At 49.9% G+C, this 23,658-nt stretch overlaps 1 protein-coding gene across 5 annotated transcripts in view; it reads left to right on the plus strand.

Moving 5' to 3' along the window:
- si:dkey-183c6.8 (protein O-GlcNAcase) overlaps positions 1–22,966 on the plus strand; it is a 75,639-nt gene extending 52,673 nt beyond the window's left edge. For 2 of the 5 annotated variants that reach the window (XM_038793163.1, XM_038793165.1), the window contains 6 exons: positions 290–375; positions 3,521–3,625; positions 9,622–9,713; positions 11,607–11,799; positions 13,443–13,599; positions 17,900–19,183. In XM_038793163.1, the coding sequence (XP_038649091.1) occupies positions 290–375; positions 3,521–3,625; positions 9,622–9,713; positions 11,607–11,799; positions 13,443–13,599; positions 17,900–18,036 (770 nt within the window). In that variant the 3' untranslated portion in view covers positions 18,037–19,183. Of the gene's footprint in view, positions 1–289; positions 376–3,520; positions 3,626–9,621; positions 9,714–11,606; positions 11,800–13,442; positions 13,600–17,899; positions 19,184–22,208 lie in introns of those variants that run through there. The other 3 variants (XM_038793164.1, XM_038793166.1, XM_038793167.1) reach the window with 3 other exon arrangements.
- The last annotated feature ends 692 nt before the right edge of the window (positions 22,967–23,658 follow it).

The raw sequence follows: 23,658 nt of genomic DNA on the forward strand, positions 1-23,658 counted from the left end.
ACTTTGTTCTTACCACAGCCCCTCCCCCACTTTCTCTGCCTCTTGTAGCTGTCTGAACCATGTTCTGTTGAAACGTCATCGAGCTGAAACTTTAACTCTTGTTTCTCTCTCCACAGATGCTGCCAGGCCTGCTGAGTGTTTCTGGAACTTTCTCTTTCTAGTTCAGATGTGCAGCGCCTGCAGCATTTTGCTTTTCCAGTAGTTTGTCAGTTGTAAGTCTTTCTTTTGAACAAAGAAATAGAGTTGTGTAGCAAAGACTCATTAAACTCTCAAGTTGTGTCCCGCACAGGGTGCCGAACTGGCAGCGCTCCAGTTGTCCTGGGAGTAGCAGGTGGGACCTGGATCCACAGGGGAGGCCTGGCAGGAGAATTCCAGGTAATTTGATCACCAGCCTCCCACCTTCTCAGATTTTAACCCTGATGCGCGATCAATGAACACAGAAACGAAGGAGTAGTCAGAATCGAAGGCTGTAATCTACAAGAAGTGTGCCCAGCAGCAGGAGTACAAAAACCTGACGATGGCTGCTGGGATACACGGGTTCCTATACTCCGCCTCATAGGCGGAGCTACCTTCCTCTCGACCAATGAGAAGACAACACTTGGACCAATGGGCAGCGAGCCTTCTACACCAATAGCGGTTCACACTCCCAGGTACCGTAATACCCCTAGTCATACTACCACAAACCCTGCGACAGAAATTTTAATTAAAAAATTCTTCGTTCTTGTGTTCAAATCCTTCGGTGATCTCATTCCCTTCCCATCTCTAGCCTACCAAGAGGATAGGCGGTGGTGCAGCGGTGATATCCCTGGGCTAGTAACCCAGGGACACAGGCTAATGCTCTGGGGACAAAGGTTCAAATCCCATGTGGTGGACTTTAAATTCAATTGATAAATCTGGAATTGATTGCTCGCCTCAGTAAACGATAATCAATTGAACCCATCTGGTTCAAATGCCCTCATCATGAAGGAAATCTGCCATCCTTATCTGGTCTGGCCTAGATGTAAATGCAGATCCACGGAAATGTGCTTGATTCCGGTGGCAATTAGGAGTGAGAAGCACATGTTGACTGTGCCATTGATTTCCACATCCCATGCCATTCATTTTTAAAGAGGTCTGCACTCTTCCAATCCTGGTCTCTTGTTCATCTGTACACCGGCTATGTGGCTGTGCCTTTAGCTGCCACGGTTCTGAGCCCTAAGGCTACCTCTCTAAATCTGTGCGCCACTCCACACCTCTCCCCTCCTTTAAGGTGCTCTTTAAAACCGATGGGTGGCATGTTCCGCCTCGTTGCGACAGCGGAGGCAGCCCCGTCATTAGCCGACGTCAGCATCTTCCGATCCCGCCACTCTCAACGGGGTTTCCCATTGTTCGCGCCCTCTGACGCCGGGGAATGCGCAGCGGGAAGTCGCCGTCAGAGGGAGCCAGAAAATCCCGCCCAATAGCTTTGGCCAAGCTTTTGTTTATCTGCTATTTGATAGCGTCCCCGTGAAGATGCTTGGAGGCTTTTATGACATTATCGGTGCTGTGTAAATCCACGTTGTTGTTGTTGATTGAACTGATTGGCTCACGCCTGTGATTGGGTGGGATTGATGGGGCAGGTAGTAGGTGGGGCTCCGTCTCTAGGGATCTCCCACTTAACATAAGACCATAAGAACTAGGAGCAGGAGTCGGCCATCTGGCCCCTCGAGCCTGCTCCGCCATTCAATGAGATCATGGCTGATCTTTTGTGGACTCAGCTCGACTTTCTGGCCCAAACACAACCCTTAATCACTTTATTCTTCAAAAAACTATCCATCTTTACCTTAAAAACATTTGATGAAGGAGCCTCAACTGCTTCACTGGGCAAGGAATTCCATAGATTCACAACCCTTTGGGTGAAGAAGTTCCTCCTAAACTCAGTCCTAAATCTACTTCCCCTTATCTTGAGGCTATGCCCCCTTCGTTCTGCTTTCATCCGCCAGTGGAAACAACCTGCCCGCATCTATCCTATCTATTCCCTTCATAATTCTATATGTTTCCATAAGATCTCCCCTGCAACCTTGTAAATTCCAACGAGTACAGTCCCAGTCTACTCAACCTCTCCTCATAATCCAACCCCTTCAGCTCTGGGATTAACCTAGTGAATCTCCTCTGCACACCCTCCAGCGCCAGTACATCCTTTCTCAAGTAAGGAGACCAAAACTGAACACAATACTCCAGGTGTGGCCTCACTAACACCTCATACAATTGCCGCATAACCTCCCTCGTCTTAAACTCCATCCCTCTAGCAATGAAGGACAAAATTCCATTCTCCTTCTTAATCACCTGTTAACATGGAGATGAGGGCGAATTTCCTGTCAGAGGATTGTTCGTGTTTGGAATTCCCCTCCCCCATAGAGAGGAGTGGAGGCTGGGCCATTGTACACGTTCATGGCCGAGCTGGACTGATATCTGTTTGGCAGTGGAGTGCTTCAGGAGGGACGGACAGGAAAGTAGAGTTAACGCCACAATCAGATCTTGTTGAATGTTGGAGCAGGTTTGCGGGGGCTCAATGGCCTACTCCTATTCCTGTTTCTTTTTGATCCCACTCCCCAGCCATTCCCCACAGCCCTGGAAATAATTCCCCTGTGGATAATTATCCAATTCACGTTTGAAAGCCTTGCATAAATCCTACATCCACCGCACTCTCAGGCTGTGCATCTTCATCAATCTCTGCGTCAAGAATTTTCTCCTTATGGCCTCCCGGGTTCTTTTGCCTTTTGTCGGTGTCCTATGGTTCTTCAGTCGGGTGGAGCTCTGGGATGATAGGGGCAGGATTCTCCCATTCGGCGGCAGAGTGTCCACGCCGTCGCGTTTCACGACAGCGTGAACGGGCTGCTGGGAGTACCGATTGTGGCCCCTACAGGGGGCCAGCACAGCGCAGGAGCGGTTCATGCCATTCCAGCATCCCATCCGGCCCGAACTGTGCGCCGTGTCAACCCGTGCATGTGCAGTGGCGCCAGCGTCAACGAGGACATGCGCAGTGGCGCCGGCGCCAACCCGTGCATGCGTGGTGGCCTCCCTCAACGTGCCGGCCCCAATGCAACATGGGGCGAGAGCTCAGGGGCCAGCGCGTTAGAAAGTAGGCCCGGGGAGCAAGAGGCCGGCTGGCTAATCGGTGGGCCCCAATCGAGAGCCAGGCCCCATCGGAGGCACCCCCACAAGCCGCCCCCCGACCCTGCACGTAGACTTCCCGCCGGCTGTGACCAGGCGTGGATGGCTCCGGCGGGACTCTGCTTTTTCAGAGCGGCTGCTCAGCCCAGCCTAGAGCGGCGAGCAACCGGCACCGCGCCAAACGCTTTGGCGCCAATGGCGCCGATTGTCCGCTCCACGGAGAATCACATGCTGGTGTCGGGGCGGTGTGGCACGATTGCGGGGATTCTCCGGCCCGGTGCGGGGCTGGGAGAATCCCGCCCATGGTGTGCACAGTTTAACTCAATGTCCACTGAATATTGTAAAGGAACAGACATAGAGACAATGGCTGCCCTCCTCTTGTTTACAGATGATGCTGCCAGTCACCAACAGCAGTGAACTCTTTAACCAGCCTCCTCCACTCTTCCCCACTCTGAAGTCTTACACCATTCGGCCATTCGTTCACGAGGACAAGGTAGGCACATCAGCTTAAACTAATGCGGCAGGGGGATGGGAACCAGATTAGGAAGTTAGAGGTCAGTAAAGAAGCAGCAACTAAAGCCAGTAAGGTACGAGACAATAAACTCAATGTGACTAAGGGGAAGAGTAGACAGGGAAGAGACGATGAACGCAAAGGTGGTCTGAGGTTCATTTGTTTTAATGCGAGAAGTGTAGCAGGTAAGGCAGATGAATTTAGGGCTTGGATCAGTACCTGGGAATATGATGCTATTGGTATTACTGAGACTTGGTTGAAGGAAGGGCAGGACTGGCAACTAAATATCCCAGGGTATAGATGCTTCAGGAGGGATAGAGAGGGAGGTTAAAGGGGTGGAGGAGTTGCATTACTCGTCAGAGATGATATCACAGCTGTGATTATGGAGGGCACGATGGAGGATTCGAGCACTGAGGCAATATGGGTGGAGCTGAGAAATAGGAAGGGTGCAGTAAGATTGTTGGGACTTTACTACAGGCCTCCCAAAAGCGAGCATGAAGTAGAGGTACAAATATGCAGACAGATTATAGAAAAATGTAGGAGCAATAGGGTGGTTGTGATGGGAGATTTTAACTTCCCCAACATTGAATGGGATTCGTGTAGTGTTGGAGGCGTAGATGGAGCAGTTTGTAAGGAGCATCCAGGAGAGTTTTTTTAGAGCAGTATGTAAATAGTCCAACTCGGGAAGGGGCCATACTGGACCTGGTATTGGAGAATGATCCCGGCCAGGTGGTTGATGTTTCAGTCGGTGATTACTTTGGGAATAGCGATCAGAATTCCGTAAGTTTTAGAATACTCATGGACAAGGACTGGAGGGGTCCGAAAGGAAGAGTGCTAAATTGGGGAAAGGCAGAGTACAACAAAATTCGGCAGGAGCTAGGGAATGTGGATTGGGAGCAGCTGTTTAAGGGTAAATCCACATTTGAAATGTGGAAGTCTTTTAAGGAAAGGTTGATTAGAGTTCAGGACAGACATGTTCCTGTGAAAATGAAAGATAGAAATAGCAAGATTAGGGAACCATGGATGACGGGTGAAATTGTGAGACTAGCTAAGATGAAAAAGGAATCATACATAGGATCGAGGCAACTCAAAACTGATGAAGCTTTGGAGGAATATCGGGAAAGTAGGACGAATCTCAAACGCGCAATAAAGAGGGCTAAAAGGGGTCATGAAATATCTTTGGCTAACAGGGTTAAGGAAAATCCCAAAGCATTTTATTCGTATGTAAGGAGCAAGAGGGTAACTAGAGAAAGGATTGACCCACTTAAAGACAAAAGAGGGAATTTATGCGTGGACTCAGAGGAAATGGGTGAGATTCTTAATGAGTACTTTGCATCGGTATTCACAAAGGAGAGGGACAAGACGGATGTTGAGGCTAGGGATGGATGTTTAAATACTCTCGGTCAAGTTGTCATACGGAAGGGGGAAGCTTTGGGTATTCTAAAAGACATTAAGGTGGACAAGTCCCCAGGACCGGATGGGATCTATCCCAGGTTACTGAGGGAAGCGAGGGTCGAAATAACTGGGGCCTTAACAGATATCTTTGCAGCATCCTTGAGCACGGGTGAGGTCCCGGAGGACTGGAGAATTGCTAATGTTGTCCCTTTGTTTAAGAAGGGTAGCAGGGATAATCCAGGGAATTATAGACCTGTGAGCTTGACGTCAGTGGTAGGCAAACTGTTGGAGAAGATACTGAGGGATAGGATCTATTCACATCTGGAAGAAAATAGACTTATCAGTGATAGGCAGCATGGTTTTGTGCAGGGAAGGTCATGTCTTACAAACCTAATAGAATTCTTTGAGGAAGTGACAAAGTTAATTGAGGGAAGGGCTGTAGATGTCGTACACATGGACTTTAGTAAGGCGTTTTATAAGGTTTCCCATGGCAGGTTGATGGAAAAAGTGAAGTCGTATGGGGTTCAGGGTGTACTAGCAAGATGGATAAAGAACTGGCTGGGCAACAGGAGACAGAGAGTAGTGATGGAAGGGAGTGTCTCAAAATGGAGAAGGGTGACTAGTGGTGTTCCACAGGGATCCGTGCTCGGACCACTGTTGTTTGTGATCTACATAAATGACCTGGAGGAAGGTATAGGTGGTCTGATTAGCAAGTTTGCAGATGATACTAAGATTGGTGGAGTTGCAGATAGCGAGGAGGACTGTCAGAGAATACAACAAAATATAGATAGATTGGAGAGTTGGGCAGAGAAATGGCAGATGGAGTTCAATCCAGGCAAATGCGAGGTGATGCATTTTGGAAGATCAAATTCTTTTTTTTTTTTTTTTTTTAATTTTTTTATTGGAATTTTTTACAGAAAATATAACAAAAAGTATAGCAAAAAGCAGTAATATGCAACTAACAGCCCCATAACACCCACAATTCCCCCCATACCGTAACATCACATGTATCACATTCCCCCACCCCCCCCCAAACAAGAGAACTTAACCATAAATTAAAATTAGATAAATCAAATTTAAATAAAATAAGCTAACATAATCAACTTCCCCCCCCCCCCCCCCCCAGTTGCTGCTGCTACTGTCCCAGTACCCTATCGTTGAGCCAGAAAGTCGAGGAAAGGTGGCCACCGTTTAAAGAACCCTTGCACCGATCCTCTCAGGGCGAATTTAACCTTCTCAAGCTTAATGAAGCCCGCCATGTCATTGATCCAGGTCTCCACGCTTGGGGGCCTCGCGTCCTTCCACTGTAGCAAAATCCTTCGCCGGGCTACTAGGGACGCAAAGGCCAGCACACCGGCCTCTTTCGCCTCCTGCACTCCCGGCTCTACCCCAACCCCAAAGATCGCGAGTCCCCATCCTGGCTTGACCCTGGATCCCACCACCCTTGACACCGTCCTCGCCACCCCCTTCCAGAACTCCTCCAATGCCGGGCATGCCCAGAACATATGGGCATGGTTCGCTGGACTCCCCGAGCACCTGGCACACCTATCTTCACCCCCAAAGAACCTACTCATCCTCGTCCCAGTCATGTGGGCCCTATGCAGCACCTTGAATTGGATGAGGCTAAGCCGCGCACACGAGGAGGAAGAATTTACCCTCTCCAGGGCATCAGCCCATGTCCCGTCTTCGATCTGTTCCCCCAGTTCCCCCTCCCACTTCGTTTTCAGCTCCTCTACTGACGCCTCTTCCTTCTCCTGCATAAGCTTGTAGATATCGGATATCTTCCCCTCCCCGACCCAGACCCCCGAGAGCACCCTGTCACTCACCCCCTTCGCGGGGAGCGCAGGGAATCCCTCCACCTGCCGTCTAGCAAATGCCTTTACCTGCAGATATCTAAACATGTTTCCCGGCGGGAGCCCAAATTTCTCTTCCAACTCCCCCAGGCTCGCAAACCTTCCGTCGATAAACAGGTCCTTCAGCTGTCTAATGCCCGCTCTATACCATCCCCGAAATCCCCCATCCATGTTCCCCGGGACGAACCTATGGTTCCCCCCTAACGGAGCCTCCATCGAGCCCCCCACTTCTCCCCTATGTCGCCTCCACTGCCCCCAAATCTTGAGGGTAGCCGCCACCACCGGACTCGTGGTATACCTCGTGGGAGGGAGCGGCCACGGCGCCGTTACCAGGGCCCCCAGGCTTGTATCCCCACAGGACGCTCTCTCCATCCGTTTCCATGCTGCCCCCTCCCCCTCCATCACCCACTTACGCACCATCGACACGTTGGCCGCCCAGTAATACCCCGAGAGGTTGGGCAACGCCAGCCCCCCCCCATCCCTACTCCGCTCCAAGAAGACCCTCTTCACCCTCGGGGTGCCATGCGCCCAAACAAATCCCATGATGCTGCTGGTCACCCTTTTAAAAAAGGCCCTAGGAATAAAGATGGGCAAGCACTGGAAGAGGAACAAGAACCTCGGGAGAACCGTCATTTTGACGGATTGCACTCTGCCCGCCAGCGATAGCGGCACCATGTCCCACCTTTGGAAGATCAAATTCAAGAGCGGACTATATGGTCAATGGAAGGGTCTTGGGGAAAATTGATGTGCAGAGAGATCTGGGAGTTCAGGTCCATTGTACCCTGAAGGTGGCAACCCAGGTTGATAGAGTGGTCAAGAAGGCATGCAGCATGCTTGCCTTCGTCGGACGGGGTATTGAGTACAAGAGTTGGCAGGTCATGTTACAGTTGTATAGGACTTTGGCTCGGCCACATTTGGAACACTGCGTGCAGTTCTGGTCGCCACATTACCAGAAGGATGTGGATGCCTTGGAGAGGGTGCAGAGGAGGTTCACCAGGATGTTGCCTGGTATGGAGGGTGCTAGCTACGAAGAAAGGTTGAGTAGATTAGGATTGTTTTCGTTGGAAAGGCGGAGGTTGAGGGGAGACCTGATTGAGGTCTACAAAATTATGAGAGGTATGGACAGGGTGGATAGCAACAAGCTTTTCCCAAGAGTGGGGGTGTCAGTTACAAGGGGTCACGATTTCAAAGTGAGAGGGGGAAAATTTAAGGGAGATGTGCGTGGAAAGTTTTTTACGCAGAGGGTGGTGGGTGCCAGGAATGCTTTACCAGCGGAGGTGGTAGAGGCGGGCACGATAGCATCATTTAAGAAGCATCTAGACAGGTATATGAATGGGCGGGAACAGAGGGAAGTAGACCTGAGACAGGTTTAGATAAAGGATCTGGATCGGCGCAGGCTGGGAGGGCCGAAGGGCCTGTTCCTGTGCTGTAATTTTCTTTGTTCTTTGTTTATAACAGTGCGTTTTGGGGGACTGAGTGGGGAATGGATGTGAAGGCAACCCCCTCATCTCTGCTAAATAACATTTGAATGACATCCCATGTCAGATGAAAGCTTTGCCCCTCTCCGCTGGATGTATTTGATAGGACCATATAGAGAGAGCTTTACTCTTTATCTAACCCTGTGCTCTACCTGTCCTGGGAGTGTTTGATGTGACAGTATAGAGGGATCTTTACTCTGTATCTAACCCCGTGCTCTACCTGTCCTGGGAGTGTTTGATGTGACAGTGTAGAGGGAGCTTTACTCTGTATCTAACCCCGTGCTGTAGCTGTCCTGGGAGTGTTTGATGGGACAGTGTAGAGGGAGCTTTACTCTGTATTTAAACCCGTGCTCTACCTGTCCTGGGCGTGTTTGATGGTGACAGTGTAGAGGGAGCTTTACTCTGTATCTAACCCCGTACTCTACCTGTCCTGGGCGTGTTTGATGGGGACAGTGTAGAGGGAGCTTTACTCTGCATCTAACCCCTGGGAGTGTTTGATGAGGACAGTGTAGAGGGAGCTTTACTCTGTACCTAACCCCGTGCTCTACCTGTCCTGGGAGTGTTTGAGGAGGACAATGTAGAGGGAGCTTTACTCTGTATCTAACCCCGTGCTGTACCTGTCCTGGGAGTGTTTGATGGGGACGGTGTAGAGGGATCTTTACTCTGTATCTAACCCCGTGCTGTACCTGTCCTGGGAGTGTTTGATGGGGACAGTGTAGAGGGAGCTTTACTCTGTATCTCACCCCGTGCTGTACCTGTCCTGGGAGTGTTTGATGGGGACAGTGTAGAGGGAGTTTTACTCTGTATCTAATCCCGTGCTGTACCTGTCCTGGGAGTGTTTGATGGAACACTTCTTCCAATTTGGTCTTTTACGTATTCCACTGGTGGCTTTGCCTCGGCCCAAAGCTCTGGAGTACCCTCCTCTAATCATTGTGCTTTCTACCTCGTACTCTCTCTGTGACAGGAGACAAACTCTCCCTCCTTTAAACCTACCTCGGGTGAAGGTTTTGGTTGTTGTCAGTTCAGTACGTGGCGGGGTATGAAATCGAGCATTATGACTTGGTGCCGTTCCTCTGCCTTTTCCCCCTAACCCTGAACATTGTTTCTATTCCAGTAATCATCTGATGCCATCTTGATTCCCTCAATTGAACAAACCTAGTCTAATAATGCTGCTGAAAGAGTACCTGCGATGTTTTGTATGCTACAGGCACCTTTATCATTGAGGGTGCTGCATGTCTGCTCTCTCTTACAGAAAGCTTTGTACTCTGTATGCAGAGATATCCACAATACCAAGTCACAGGAGAAAGATGCAGCAGATATTGACACTGATCTGATTGGAGACAGGTAATCATTCTAGATGGAGACTGAAATTGTGGAATTGTGTGCAGAATGACAAGAGTCTAAACAAATATTATGGTTGCCGCTCAAGAACTCAAAATAAAATATCAATAAATATCAATGGATCTTGGTTAACAGTGCAAATTTCCAACAACGTTGAATGTGGAGATAGTGGGCGGAATACTCTCAAAGATCCTCTGGAGTAGGCACCATTTCCAGGTCCCGACCCTGATGGTGTCCGAGTCCCGCCCACCTCTGTGACCTTCCTGCTAACCAGCCAATGGCACAAGCCCGGTCTGGGAGCAGCGTCCAATCAAGGATGGTGGGTGGGTTCCACTGGCAGGAGGGTGAATTGAAGTGCCCATGGCTGTGGATGGCCGATAACTCTGTCAGGAAAGGTGGGCACTGCTATTGTAGGTGGGTGCCCAGGAGGGCTGCTCAAGGTGGAGGCACCCTTTGAAGATTTCCTATGTGGCAGGCCATCAGTGTGGGGAAGGAATCCCTACAGAGGATGTGTGACCTCAGCTGGGTCCTTTGACTGTCGGGTGCTGAGGGGTGATGGGGGTTAGGATTTAGAGGCCTCGCAGCCAACTTGCTAGCTATTAAGAGGTATCACCTCCTCCCCCCTGACCACCCCACCCCCAGGTAACAGCCTACCTTCAGCCTCAGTGGGGTGGTGGTAGCATCATCAACCTGCCCCAATCAGGGGCCAAATTGATAATTAGCTGCTTGCCATTGCTGTGCTCGCAGCCGGTGTCAATTGGGTCCTGCCTCTGGCATGATCAGGCTAGATTCTCTAAACCTGCTCCAGGCCCCACGTCCACCAAACCCGGCTCCGCAGGTCCGGGCAGATTCCACTCGGTAAATAATTGGGACTGGAGAGAGTGGATTGTATCGAGTGGACCCTCTCAGTTTTTCTAGTATCTCCACATTAGTGACGCTCCCTCAGCTCTGAGCTCCTGAAGTAGTCTAGGATACAGGGAGGCCAAGTTGACAATCTTGAAAGGATTAATTTCTTTATAACAGTGAAGCTCAACGCAAGCTTGAGGAACCTTCGACTCAGAACTACATTTTCTGGACGCAACATCGAGTTCAACAATTTTAAATTATTGCTTCTGCCCCCATCTTGTTCAATCTGTTTTTTTTCCCCTTCACTTATTTTTGTTTTACTGGGTTAGTCTTGTCTTTCTTCCTTTATCCTCTCATGATGCATTCAGATGGTTTCCATGCAACACAACTTTTGTGTCTTTACCGTACCCATTACCACACAGGCTTTGGCTGTTACATCATCAAATCTTTCATCATTCAATGTCTCCTGCCCTCCACACGATCACAGAGCTTCGCTTTTGTCCTTCCTGCCCCCTTTCTATTGATTACATACCCTTCCCTTTCTCGCCTTCTTCACTTCTGGCGAAAGGCCATCTCAATCTGAAACCTGCTCCGGCATTTCCCAGAGCGGGATTTGTCTCGGGCGGGACGGAAAATTTGACGGACCAGCCAAAGGTCGGTGGACTTTGAGCGGGAATTCCCATACTGCAGGGAGTGGGTTAGGAAAGCCCTGGCCGGTAACTCTGTTTCTCTCCCCATACATGTTGCCTGACCTGCTGAACATTTCCAGCATGTTTTATTTTTTGTTTTTATGCGGGATTTCCAGAATCCGCAGTATTTTGCATTCCAAGAAGGGAAAACCAGTGCAGAATAATCACATCCCAGTAAAAAAAAACATAAGTAACACTGGCACCGATAATACTGGAGTTCCATTTCAAGGTATACAAGGGCAGTTCGGCCAAGTTTCACTGGCACTCTTCATGTCCAAGTTACTGGTTTTTACCTTTTGGGAATTTGTTGGGTCAGGATAGCCGGTCAGATTGCTCATGAAGTTTTGTCGCTCGCCTCCAGGTTCCTGGGCCATTTCCTAACCCTATGCCCCGACTATTGCTTCGTACTGGAGGATGAGGAGGGGGCGTGTGGCTGTGCATGCGGAGCCCTGGAGGTCAGGTCCTTCCTGAAGGGATGTGAGGCTGCTTGGTATCCTGCAATGCAGGAGAAGTACTCCAAACCGACAGCCCGCGATAACCTCACTCCGACACAGGTAAGGCCTTGGGAACTCCCAAAGGACTAGCTGAGAGGAAAGTCACCGGGAGGGGCATATCCCTCCTTTCACAAACTATGTTTGCTACAACACACAATTAGGGCTCATTGGATTGGGGGCAATATATCAGCATGGATTGAAGGTTGATTAATAGACAGAAAACAGAGAGCAGGAATAAATGTAACATTTACGCGTTGGCAGGCGCTAACTTGTGGAATACCATGAGGCACATTATTTGAGCATCAACTATTTACAATCCTGTCGCGTGTAATATATTGAAGCTTGCTGATGATATAAAGTTGGGTTTAGGTGGGGTTTACTGGGTTACGGGTATAGAGTGGAGGCGTGGGCTTAAGTTGGCTGCTCTTTCCAAGGGCCGGTGCAGATGGGCCTTGATTCTATGATTCTGTATAAAGTTATTGAAAAGTAAGCTCTGTGGATGACACAAAGAGGCGGCAACAATAAACAAATCCAATCCAATCCATACAGACAGTAAGTGGGCAAAGTTATGGAGGCGGAACATAATACGGTGGAAGTGTTAAAGTAGCCACTTTGGAAGGAAAGGTAGGAAGACAAATTTTTTTTAAAAGCTAAGAGACTGGGAAGTGGTCGTATTCAGAGAGACCTTGCACACAAAACGCAGAAAGTTAACATTCAGTACGCAATTGGGAAAGTAACTGTTGTATTCATTTTTATTACAAAAGGTGTATGGAATGTAACAGTAAAGAAACAGTTTTTACATTCTTTGATGTGATATGGGTGTCGCTGGCAAAGCCAGCATTTGGCGCCCATTCCTAATTGCCCTTGAACAAAGAGGCTTGATTGGCCATTTCAGAGGGCAGTTGAGAGTCAAGCACATTGCTGTGGGTCTGGAGTCACACCTAGGCCAGACCAGGTGAGGACGACAGTGGATTATCTCCCCTCAAGGACATTCTTGAACCAGATGGATTTTCATAACGAGCAACGACGGTCATCATCACTGAGAATAGCTTCATATTCAAGATTTATTAATTCCAATTCCACGGTAGGATTTGAACCCAGTGCATCAGTCTAAATCTCTGGATTGCTAGTACAACTGATGCTACCATTATGCCACAATGATCCCCCCCCCTCCCTGGAATTGAACCGGGACCCGGGTTCAATTCGGGCCTCGGGTGACTGTGTGAAACCGAATGTCGGGTTTTGTGACCTAGAGGTGGGAGAGGACTACCCTCTGAGCCACAGCACAGCATTGAAGCTGCAATGAGTAATGGTGCTCCATTTGACCGAGGAGGGAACAAGGCCCATGGGGGGAATTCAAGGATGAGGATTTGAACATGGAGATGTTGTCGGACCAGACCAGGGCCCAGTGTTGGTCAGTGAGTACAGGGCGTGAGGTGGTTGAACGGCATTCGATGAGGACCCAAGCAAGAGCATTGTAGATGAATAGAGCTTGGGACTGGATTCTGCTGAATTTAAACAGTTATACTGGGAAATATACAATAGTCACAAAAATATCTCGACTGCGAACAGATAAGAACTAGGAGCAGGAGTAGGCCATCTGGCCCCTCGAGCCTGCTCCGCCATTCAATTAGATCATGGCTGATGACACAGGACAGACAACTGCTTCCAATTGTCACACATTTTCCTTATTTTATTTTCAGGAGCTGATGATGTTTTTCCGCCAGAAATCCAGTTTTCCAGATTCCTTACTCTACCGCTTCCCCTCGCTTCTCCAATTGAATGTCCATCCACAGTTACTGGATTCCAGTGAAGCCAGGAATTTGGTCATCTGCCTCATGTCTGCATTAAAAGCTAACGGTGGGTGTTCTGAATGTTATTCAGCTAATACAAGAACATTGAGGAAACATCCATATTTTAAAAGATTTATAGTACCCAATTATCTTTTCCAATTAAGGGGCAATTTAGTGTGGCCAATCCACTTACCCAGCACATCTTTGGGTTGTGGGGGGTGAAACCCACGCAGGTACGGGGAGAATGTGCAACGTCCACACGGACAATGACCCAGAGCCGGGATTCGAACCCTGGTCCTCAGCGCCGTTAAGCAGCAGTGCCATCCACTCCACCACCGTGCTGCCCCGAGGAAACATCCATAAGGGCTAACCAGTCTTCTCTACCTGCTTTGTCAAACCAACCTATCCCTTCGTATCCTTGCAATTCTTACTTCCGAAACCCATCCTCCCCCCAGTATCCCTCTGGCCTTTCACTCCGTGTCCCTCGTGTGTCCCTCTGACCTTTGCATCCTATATCCCTCTGACCCGTCACCCCATGTCCCTCTGGCCCTTCAACCTATGTCCCTCCTACATAGCTCCCTGAATCATTCCCGCCCTGCTCCCTGAATTACAGCAATTCCTCTTTCACCAGCGTTATCACTGATCCCTGTGTACGGTCCACAGGTTTGTTATCCTCCATCCTCTTTGTGAAACTATCTTGGCGCAAGCATCAATTTGCTAAATTCTGGATGGGTACCCCCAATCTCTTATATTCTCAGGTGAGGAGGGATGAACTGGCGCCCTTTCTTCATTTAATCCCTCGGTTGGTCACAATAAGATTTGTTTAAAAAGCATCCCATCCCTAGCAGATACCTTTTTATATTCATGTTTTACAAGGGAAGAATTTAACTAGGTTTTCTTCAGTTAAAGATGAGCGAGTTTATTAACTCCGAAATGTGAGGAAAATAATAAAACACTTGCAATTACATTCACACAGATTAGAAATGAGAAGTGAGTCCAAAAATAAGAAACCAAATTTGAATCAGTCAAATGAGGAGTAGATGGTGTTTGAGAGCAGTTGTTTGAGATTTATGGGGTGGGATTCTCCGACCCCCTGCCGGGTTGGAGAATCGCCGGGGGGGGGAGTGAATCCCGCCCCCGCCAGCTGCCGAATTCTCCGGCGCCGGGGATTTGGCGGGTGGGAATTGCGCAGCGCTGGTCGGCGGCCGCTGGCAGCGGCCCCCCCTCCCGGCGATTCTCCGGCCTGCGGTGGGCCGAGTGGCCGCCCGTTTTGGCTGGTCCCGCCGCCGCAAATTAGAGTAGGTACTTACCGGCGGGACCTGGCTGCGCGGGCGGCCTCCGGGGTCCTCGGGAGGGGGGGGGGGGGGGGGGGAATGGGGGGATCTGGCCCCGGGAGGTGCCCCCACGGTGGCCTGGCCCGCAATCGGGGCCCACTGATTCCCCCCCCCTGCGCATGCGCTGGGATGACGCCAGCACACACTGGCGCTCCCGCGCATGCGCCAACTCACGCCGGCTGGCGGAAGCTCTTTGGCGCCAAGCCTCTTCCGCGCCGGCCGGCGAGGCGCAAACCACTCCGGTGCCAGCCTAGCTCTTGAAGGTGCGGAATCCATTACGGCCGGCCCGACGCCGGAGTGGTTCACGCCACTCCTTCACGCCGGAGGTGCCCGCCCCGCCGGTTCGCGGAGAATCCCGCCTATGGTTCCAGTAGCCTTGACTTCAGCAGTCGAATAGGTGGTTTGAAGATTCCAGGGTCCTGCACTTTAGCTGAGACGTTCATAGAGTCACGGAGTTTTTACAGCACAGAAAGAGGCTCTTCGGCCCATCATGTCCACGCCGGCGAACAAGTACCTATTTACTCTAAATTGTCCTGCTTCCTTTTCAGTTGTGGCTTTGCTGACATGGTTACATCAGCAATCAGAGAGAGAGCAAGAGTGAGACCTTTATTTTACCTGTTTCTTAAAAAATCTTTTATTGTCACAAGTATGAAGTTACTGTGAAAAGCCCCTGGTCGCCACATTCCGGCACCTGTTTGGGTAAGCTGGTATGGGAATTGAACCCGCGCTGCTGGCCTTGTTCTGCATCACAGACCAGCTATCTAGCCCACTGAGCTAAACCAGCCTTGTAAGAATAGCCAATGTGTAGGTGGAGGGGGGGGGGGGGGGAATCTCTGCTGCCTTTTTGGGTACGTCACACACTCTGTCACGCTCAGCACTAGTCCACACTGACCATGTGTGCAGCTGGTTTTTCATCCCAGACTTTTGAGTATTCCTGGGAGAGGAAAACCCACAAAACAGGAATGGGGCATAACCTTCAGGATATAATTCCTGCTGAGATGACAATCAGCTTCCATTATCTCCACAGAAGATGCAGTTCATATTTGCATGGGTTCTTCCTTTGAGAGAAGGTGTGACATTCCGTTGTCTCTCCCTTCGTGTCACCCACACTGAACCTCTCAGACATTCACTGAATACAGTATTACGTTCTCAGAATTTACACGCTCAGCCATCTTTGTCTTTCATGTCGATTTTTTAAAACATATGTCTTGTTTGAGTCTGTAAGTAATTTGGGGTTTACCTCCATCGTCAGGACACTGGACACACTTCCAATTGTCTCTTCAATCTCCTTCCTTGAGTTCTAATCCACAAAGCTCTCTCTCTGGGTGACCGTGTCCTTGTCTCCTGTTTGATGCTGACTGCTGCTGTTCTGTTTAATCTCTCAACTGACAGCTTGGGGGCGATTCTCCAAGCCGGGCCGGAGAATAAGAGCAACCGCGCCACGGCGCCCCGACACCGGTGCGCGATTCTCCGAGGTGAGGAGAATCGGTGCCATTTGCGCCGGCGCGTTTGGCACGGCGCCGGCCGTGGGCCTCTGGAAACGGCGGGGCCGCCGATTCTCTGGCCTGGATGCTCGGCCGCTCCGACACGACAGTCCCGTCGGCGCCATTCACACCTGGTCGCTGCCGGCGGGAACTCTGCGGGAACGCTCGGGGTGCGGCTTGTGGGGGGCTCCTTCACCGGGGGGGGGAGGCCTCTGAAGGGCTCTGGCCCACGATTGGGGCCCACCGATCGGTGGGCGGGCCTCCTTTCCTCTGCTGGCAATGTTATAGCCCTGTGCTATTGTTGTGCGGGGCGGCCTGGGGGAGGACGGCCACTGCGCGTGCGTTAGTTGCCGCCTGCCCAATTGCGCATGCGCCGGACCCAAGGCTCCGCGTCTTTTATGCGCCGCCGGGTCTCCGACGCCGCACCGAGGTCCCGCCCCCGCAAATCGCGCCACGCCCCTGCCAGCCCCACAGAGATCCCAGAATAGGGGTCTGGGAACGGGAGCCGATGCCGGAGTAAAACACTCCGGTTTTTACTCCGGCGTCGGCACTTACACTCCCGTTGGGAGAATCCCGCCCGTAATCTTTACACAAATTCATTCATATTTGTGGGTACCAGTTGTGAGGCCCAAGTTGTACACCCTCATTGCCCGAGAATGTGATCTGATCAAAACATAGCACCTCAGATAGTGCAGCACTCCTGCAGTGCAAAGTTTAATGCCCAAATCCGAAGAATAAATGAAATCACGGGTTTGTCACGATACAAACCACATGCATTTCAAAAAGTAATTAATTGTGGGCATTGCACTAAAACTTTTCAATGTCTGACAACTCTCTATAAAAGCAATAACTCATTACAAAATCGTTGTCGGATAAAGAATGGTTCCAACACAAAACTCTCACACCACAATATGATTTTCGCCCAATAAAGCAAACTCTAAGGGGAACAATGACAGGGTTATATGATAAGACACGGTGTAATAGGGCCAATTGGCCCAGTCTTTTGAAGAACTGCCGCAGGTTTGATGGGGCAAATAAGCTCCGTCTGCAATGTAAAATTCTGGATTATAATGCACAGAGAAGTGTTATACAACACCAACAACACTGTCTCAGGAGAATTGGAAATTCTTTTTAAAATTTGATTCATGGGTCATTGTCAAGGCCAGTATTTATTGCCCATCCCTAATTGCCCTTCAGAAAGTCGTGATGGGCTGCCTTCCTGAACCGCTGCAGCCCATGTGGTGTAGATACATCCACAGTGCTGTTAGGGAGGGAGTCCCAGGACTTTGAACCAACGCTGCTGATGGTGTGATGATGTATGTCGAAGTTAGAATGATGCATGACTTATCTTTGTCATTCTCTCTTCCTCTCAATTTCTCTCTCTTGTTGTGCCTCATCCCACCCCCTTCTCTCTTTCCCTCCATCATCCTCTGGTCTCTTTCTCGATCTCTCCTTCTGTTTCACTCTCCATTTCTCTCATCCCCTTTCTTTTTCTCTCCCACCCTTCCCCACCCTATCACTTTCTTGTTTTTCTCGCCCCCTCCCCCAGGTTCCCAGGGTGTATTCTGTGAGCTGAAGGCTAGCAACAAGCAGGCGGTGGAACTCCACGTCAGTCTGGGTTTTCTGGAGCTGCCTGGGGCCGAAGTTTCCACCCGGGAGACAGTTATCTTCGGAAGACCCCTGTAGGCCTCACTCGTTTATGGCTGTATTTGGCGTCTCGTCCTTGGGCTAGCCAGAGGTAGTTGCAAGAATGTGGCCGCCCTGTTTCGTTTGCACATTTACTGGTCACAGTGAGAAGGTGACTGGTTATTATGGGCCATGTTCGGCTATGCTATAACGTTTACTGATATCACTTCCCTCTGTTGTGTTTGGGACGTTTGCCCTGTGATGTACGGATGGTCCGAATTAAAGATCTTTATTGATTTAGAGGGTCTGTGCACAGAACCCCTGAGCCAATGAGAGACTTCCAAACTAACCTATTGACTTCCCAAGGTGGATCTTGTGTGGCCAAGGCTGAGCTAGATTTTTCATCAGCAAGTAAGGGCAGGGTTATCAGGGGCTAGACAGGAAAGTAGTGTTGAGGCCACGATCACTTCAGCCATGATCTTATTAAGTGATCTAATTAAGCCAGCTTGAGGGGCTGAATGGCTTTTTCCTTCTCTGAATTGTTGAGTTTTTGTTTTTCTTCACCCTTACCTGAGTTAGTTACTGTCTCCAGGAGTGCATCTGTCATTTGTCCAATTTTGCCTTGAGGTTTGCACTGCTATTTTAAAAAAAATTTAGTGTATTCAATTTATTCTTTTCCAATTAAGGGGCAATTTAGCGTGTCCAATCCGCCTAGCCTGCACATCTTTGGGTTGTGGAGGCGAAACCCACGCAGACACGGGGAGAATGTGCAAATTCCACACGGACAGTGACCCAGAGCCGGGATCGAACCTGGGACCTCAGCGCCGTGAGGCAGCAGGGCTAACCCACTACACCACCATGCTGCCCGGGTTTGCACTGGTGTAGCCTACTTTCAACGCATGGGTTCCCCAATGGGTGGATAATTTGTATTTCCAGATTATCCTCCGTAGAAGGCAGGCGGAGGCCGTTCAGTCCCTCTTTCACTATTCTACTCGATCTTGGCTGATTTGTGTCTTTAACTCCATCTACCCAGTGTGCTGCCGTTATAATAATACCCTGACTGGGTTCTGTCTACCTGGGGTCTGAAATTTTCAACTGACTTGCTGACTCAGTAGTTTTTGGGAGGTGGTGCACGGGAGGGAGAATTGCAGCTTTCCACTGAAACCATCCAGCTGATCTCTGACAACAGAAAATACTGGACAATCACAGCAGGCCTGACAGCATCTGTGAGAGAGAGAAGGGAGGGAACGCTTCGAGTCTGGGTAACTCTTTGCCATAGCTCTGTCAAAGGGTCATCCAGCCTCGAAACATTAGCTCCTTTTTCACTACACGGATGCTGCCAGACCTGCTGCGAATGTCCAGTATTTTCTGTTTCAGATTCCAGCATCTGCAGTAATTTGCTTTTGTACGACACGACAGAAACAGGCTCCTTGGTCCAAATGGTCTATACTGATGGGTTGTGCGTCACAATAGCCTTCCCTCCCCCACCCTCCCACCCCCCCACCCCTCTTCATCTCACCCGCTCAGGATAAACTCCTATTCCCTTCTTCCTCATAACACTTAACTATCCTCTTCAATGATCTGTAATATTTGCCTCAACCGCTCCCTGTGGTAGAAAGTTTCACATTCTCAACACCTTTTGCGAGAAGAGGTTTATCATGAGTTGGGAAACTCGAGAACGGGAATCTGCTGGGAGGACATGGACCCCGTTGGGAGGTGGGGGGGATGGCATCAGGCGATGGGGAATAGTGTTGGGAGGGGGGAGATGGTGTCGGGAGGGAGTGGGGTGGTGTCGGGAGGGAGGGGATGGTGTCGGAAAGGGGGGGGTGGGTGGTGTCCGGCGAGGGGGGAGATGGTGTCGGGAGGGGGTGGGGTGGTGTCGGGAGGGAGGGGATGGTGTCGGGAGGGGGGTGGGGTGGGGTGGTGTCCGGCGAGGGGGGGAGATGGTGTCTGGAGGGGGTGGGGTGGTGTCGGGAGCGAGGGGATGGTGTCAGAAAGGGGGGGGTGGTGTCGGGAGGGGGGGTGTCGGAAGGGGTGTGGGGTGGTGTTTGGCGAGGGGGGGTGGTGTCGGGAAAGGGGGGGTGGTGTCGGGAGGGGGGTGGGGTGGTGTCGGGAGGGGGGGGTGGTGTCGGGAGGGGGGGGGGGGTGGTGTCGGGAGGGGGGGTGTCGGGGGGGGTGGTGTCGGGAGGGGGGGTGTCGGGAGGGGGGGTGGTGTCGGGAGGGGGGGTGGTGTCAGGAGGGGGTGGGGTGGTGTCGGGAGGGAGGGGATGGTGTCGGGAGGGGGGTTGGTGTCGATGGGGAGTTGGCAGGCGAGAAATTGAAAAGAAGACAAATATTCCTCATAGTTAGACAAAGAATGTGTGCACTGACAAGACACGTGACTGAAGATTTGATGAGACCTTAGAGTTGCAAACCTTCATATTGTATCTGCACAGAGCTGCTGTAAATATAAAACTATTACAAAACTGTTCACTTGTTAATTGCTTATTTAATAAATTTGCTGTGTTTTTAAAAACTGTTCCAGGCTGTTGTGAGATTGAATTGGTGTTGAAGAAAATTGTTGTGGTGTCAGAGCCTCAGTCACTATGCAGTTATCTCCAGACAAGGTGTGCTGTTTGTACAGCCGAGTGCGCTGCAAGGTCAGAGTCACTTGCAAAAGTGGTGGCACAGTGGTTAGCACTGCTGCATCACAGCTCCAGGGACCCGGGTTTCAAGTCTGGCCTCGGGTGTGGAGTTTGCACTTTCTCCCCGTTTCTGCGTGGGTTTCCTCCGGGTGCTCCAGTTTCCTCCCACAGTCCAAAGATGTGCAGGTTAGGTGGATTGGCCATGATAAATTGCCCCTTAGTGCCCACAGATTAGGTGGGGTTACTGGGTTATGGGGTGGAGGCGTGGGCTGAAATGTGACGCTCTTTCCGAGGGCCGGTGCAGACTCGATTGGCTGAATGTCCTCCTCCTGCACTGTAAATTCTATAAGAAAGGCCGGGATTCTCCCCTACCCGGCGGGGCAGGGGGTCCCGGCGTGTCGGAGTGGCGTGAACCACTCCGCCATCGGGCCACCCCAAAGGTGCGGAATTCTCACATTGAGGGGCCTAATTGTGATCTAATCTTTTACACCAACCTGCCATGAGGGACCTTGTCAAGTTCTTTACTAAAGTCCATGAAGACAACATCCACAGCCCTTCCCCAGTCAATCACTCCTCGTGCAATTTACTTACCGAATTCAACTAAAGGATAATGCGCAACCTGTAATACAGGCACCTAAGAAAGTACCAGCACCATTAAGGGATCGGCTGAAAGCTGAACTTGATAGAATGATAAATCTGGGGGACAAGAAAATTGGAGATCCAACAGATTGGGTAAATTCAATGGTGTGTGTGTTAAGAAACGCAAGAACGATTTAAGAATATGCAAGGATCCTAAAGATCTCAATGCCAGTATCAAACGAAAACACTATCCAAGACCAAAACATGAAGAAATAACGAGCGAAACGTGCAACGTACTTCAGTAAACCGCTGATGCTCCGGCGTATGCGTGGATTTACGCCGGCCGGCGAAGTCCTTTCGGCCCTGGCTGGCATGGCGCCAAAGGCCGTTCACGCCAGCCGGCGGAGTGGGAACCACTCCGGCTTGGCCCCTAAAGGTGGGGAGACTTCCGCACCTTTGGGGTGGCCCGATGCCGGAGTAGTTCACGCCACTCCAACACGCTGGGACCCCCCACTCCGCCGGATAGGGGAGAATCCCGGCCAATAATACCACTGTCTCCGCGAGCCAAAATTTTACATAAAAACTCATGAGGGCCACCTCGGAATTGAAAACTGTAAAAGGAGAGCATGATACACAATATATTGGCCAGGGATCAACCAGGATATTCAAAGGATGGTAGAGGAATACATGACATGTCAATAATTCAAATATAGACAAAGGAAAGAACCAATGCAGATGGGTGACATGGTGACACCTCCTTGGAAGAAAGTAGGTATAGACTTGTTTTATCTCGAAGGGAAAGAGTATTTACTGGTCGTAGATTATTTTTCCAATTTTCCTGAAGTGGCACAGCTATCCAGCTTGTCATCCAGGTGTGTCATCACGCATACTAAAGCTATCTTTGCTCATCATGGCATTCCACAGGTTGTTATGAGTGACAATGGCCCATATTTTAGTTGTCAGGAATGGAGGGGATTTGCGCAGAAATATGACTTCAAGCATGTCACATCCAGTCCTTTATATCCACAGTCAAATGGAAAGGCAGAGAAACGTGTGCAAATAGTGAAACAATTACTTTGAAAATCGCTGGACAGCCAGGATGATCCATATTTGGCATTGCTCAGTAATCGAGCATCACCATTGAACAATGGTTCGTCACCATCACAACTACTGATGAAAGTGTGCAAAAGTGATCCAGAAGATAGATTCGAGATCCTACACAGTCATCACAGAGCAAGGAAGGGTACTCAGGAGGAACAGAAGAGCTTTGTTAAAAATTCAGCAACCTGTTACTTCACTGCCAGCAGATGATGTGTGTGAAAACGTCTGTCTATCCAAACCAACGCAACCAGAACAAGAAGCAAATGTGCAACCTGAAGATGCAGTTCCAACCGAGGCATCCTCAGAGCCACCAGAATGTCAAGCAGATTTGGCGGATCAACAAAAGCTTAGAAGGTCAACGAGACTTTGAAAGAAGCATGGCAGACTGAATCTGTAGTGGACACTGTAATTGTAAATAATCTGAATTGTTATGCTTTGCATATATTTGGTTGAACTGATGTATATTATAGTTTTGTTAAAATCTAAAGGAAAGGGATGTAATTATATGCATAAGCAATTCTGTATGTTAATATATTAGACAACTAGCATGTGGCAGTAGAACTACACCACGTGGTACTGCAACCTCGGGGAATCTGGGTGAGGAGTTGTAGATAGTTGTGTTTTGTATTAGCTCTCATACTCTAGTTGTTATCAGTTTACACATCGTTAGTAGTATTAGTATTATTTTCTACCCACGTTATTGTAATTTAATAAATCTTAACTAGTCACAAACTGGATGTTCTTTGGTGTACGGACTCAATCATTGCAATGCACTAGAACGTAACAACTCCCACAACCCTGGAGATGGCCTCAAAGAAGCTTGCCCAGTTCCCGACAAGTCTAGGACATGCCCAGAACATGTGGGTGTGGTTGGCCTGGTCTCCTTGGCTCCATTTGCATTTGTCCTCCACCTCTGACAGAAGCCACTCATTTGAGTTCTGGTTATGTAGCCTCTGTCCACCATCTTTAGCTACATTAGGCACAGCCCTGAGCATGGGGAGGTGAATTCGCCCTGTGCAGTGCTTTGATCCAGATTCCTCCCCCTATTTCTATGCCGAGCGCCTCTTCCCACTCCATGAGTTCACCCAGCTACTCTATCATCCGTGTACATGTCCCTAACCATCAAGAGTCCCCTCGTCCTGTCACCTTTTTGAAGAGGTGACAAAGAAATTTGATGAGGGATGGACTGTGGATGCAGTTCCTATGGACTTTAGTGAGGCGTTTGACAAGGTTCCACGTGGCAGACCGGTACAAAAACTAAATTCACATGGGATTCAGGGTGGGCTGGCAAGATGAATACATAACTGGCTTGGTTAAGAAGCCAGAGAGTGACGGTGGAAGGGTGTTTTTCTGAATGGAGATCTGCAGCTAGTGGTGT

Source organism: Scyliorhinus canicula, chromosome 3, assembly GCF_902713615.1.
Source record: "Scyliorhinus canicula chromosome 3, sScyCan1.1, whole genome shotgun sequence".
NCBI lineage: Eukaryota > Metazoa > Chordata > Chondrichthyes > Carcharhiniformes > Scyliorhinidae > Scyliorhinus > Scyliorhinus canicula.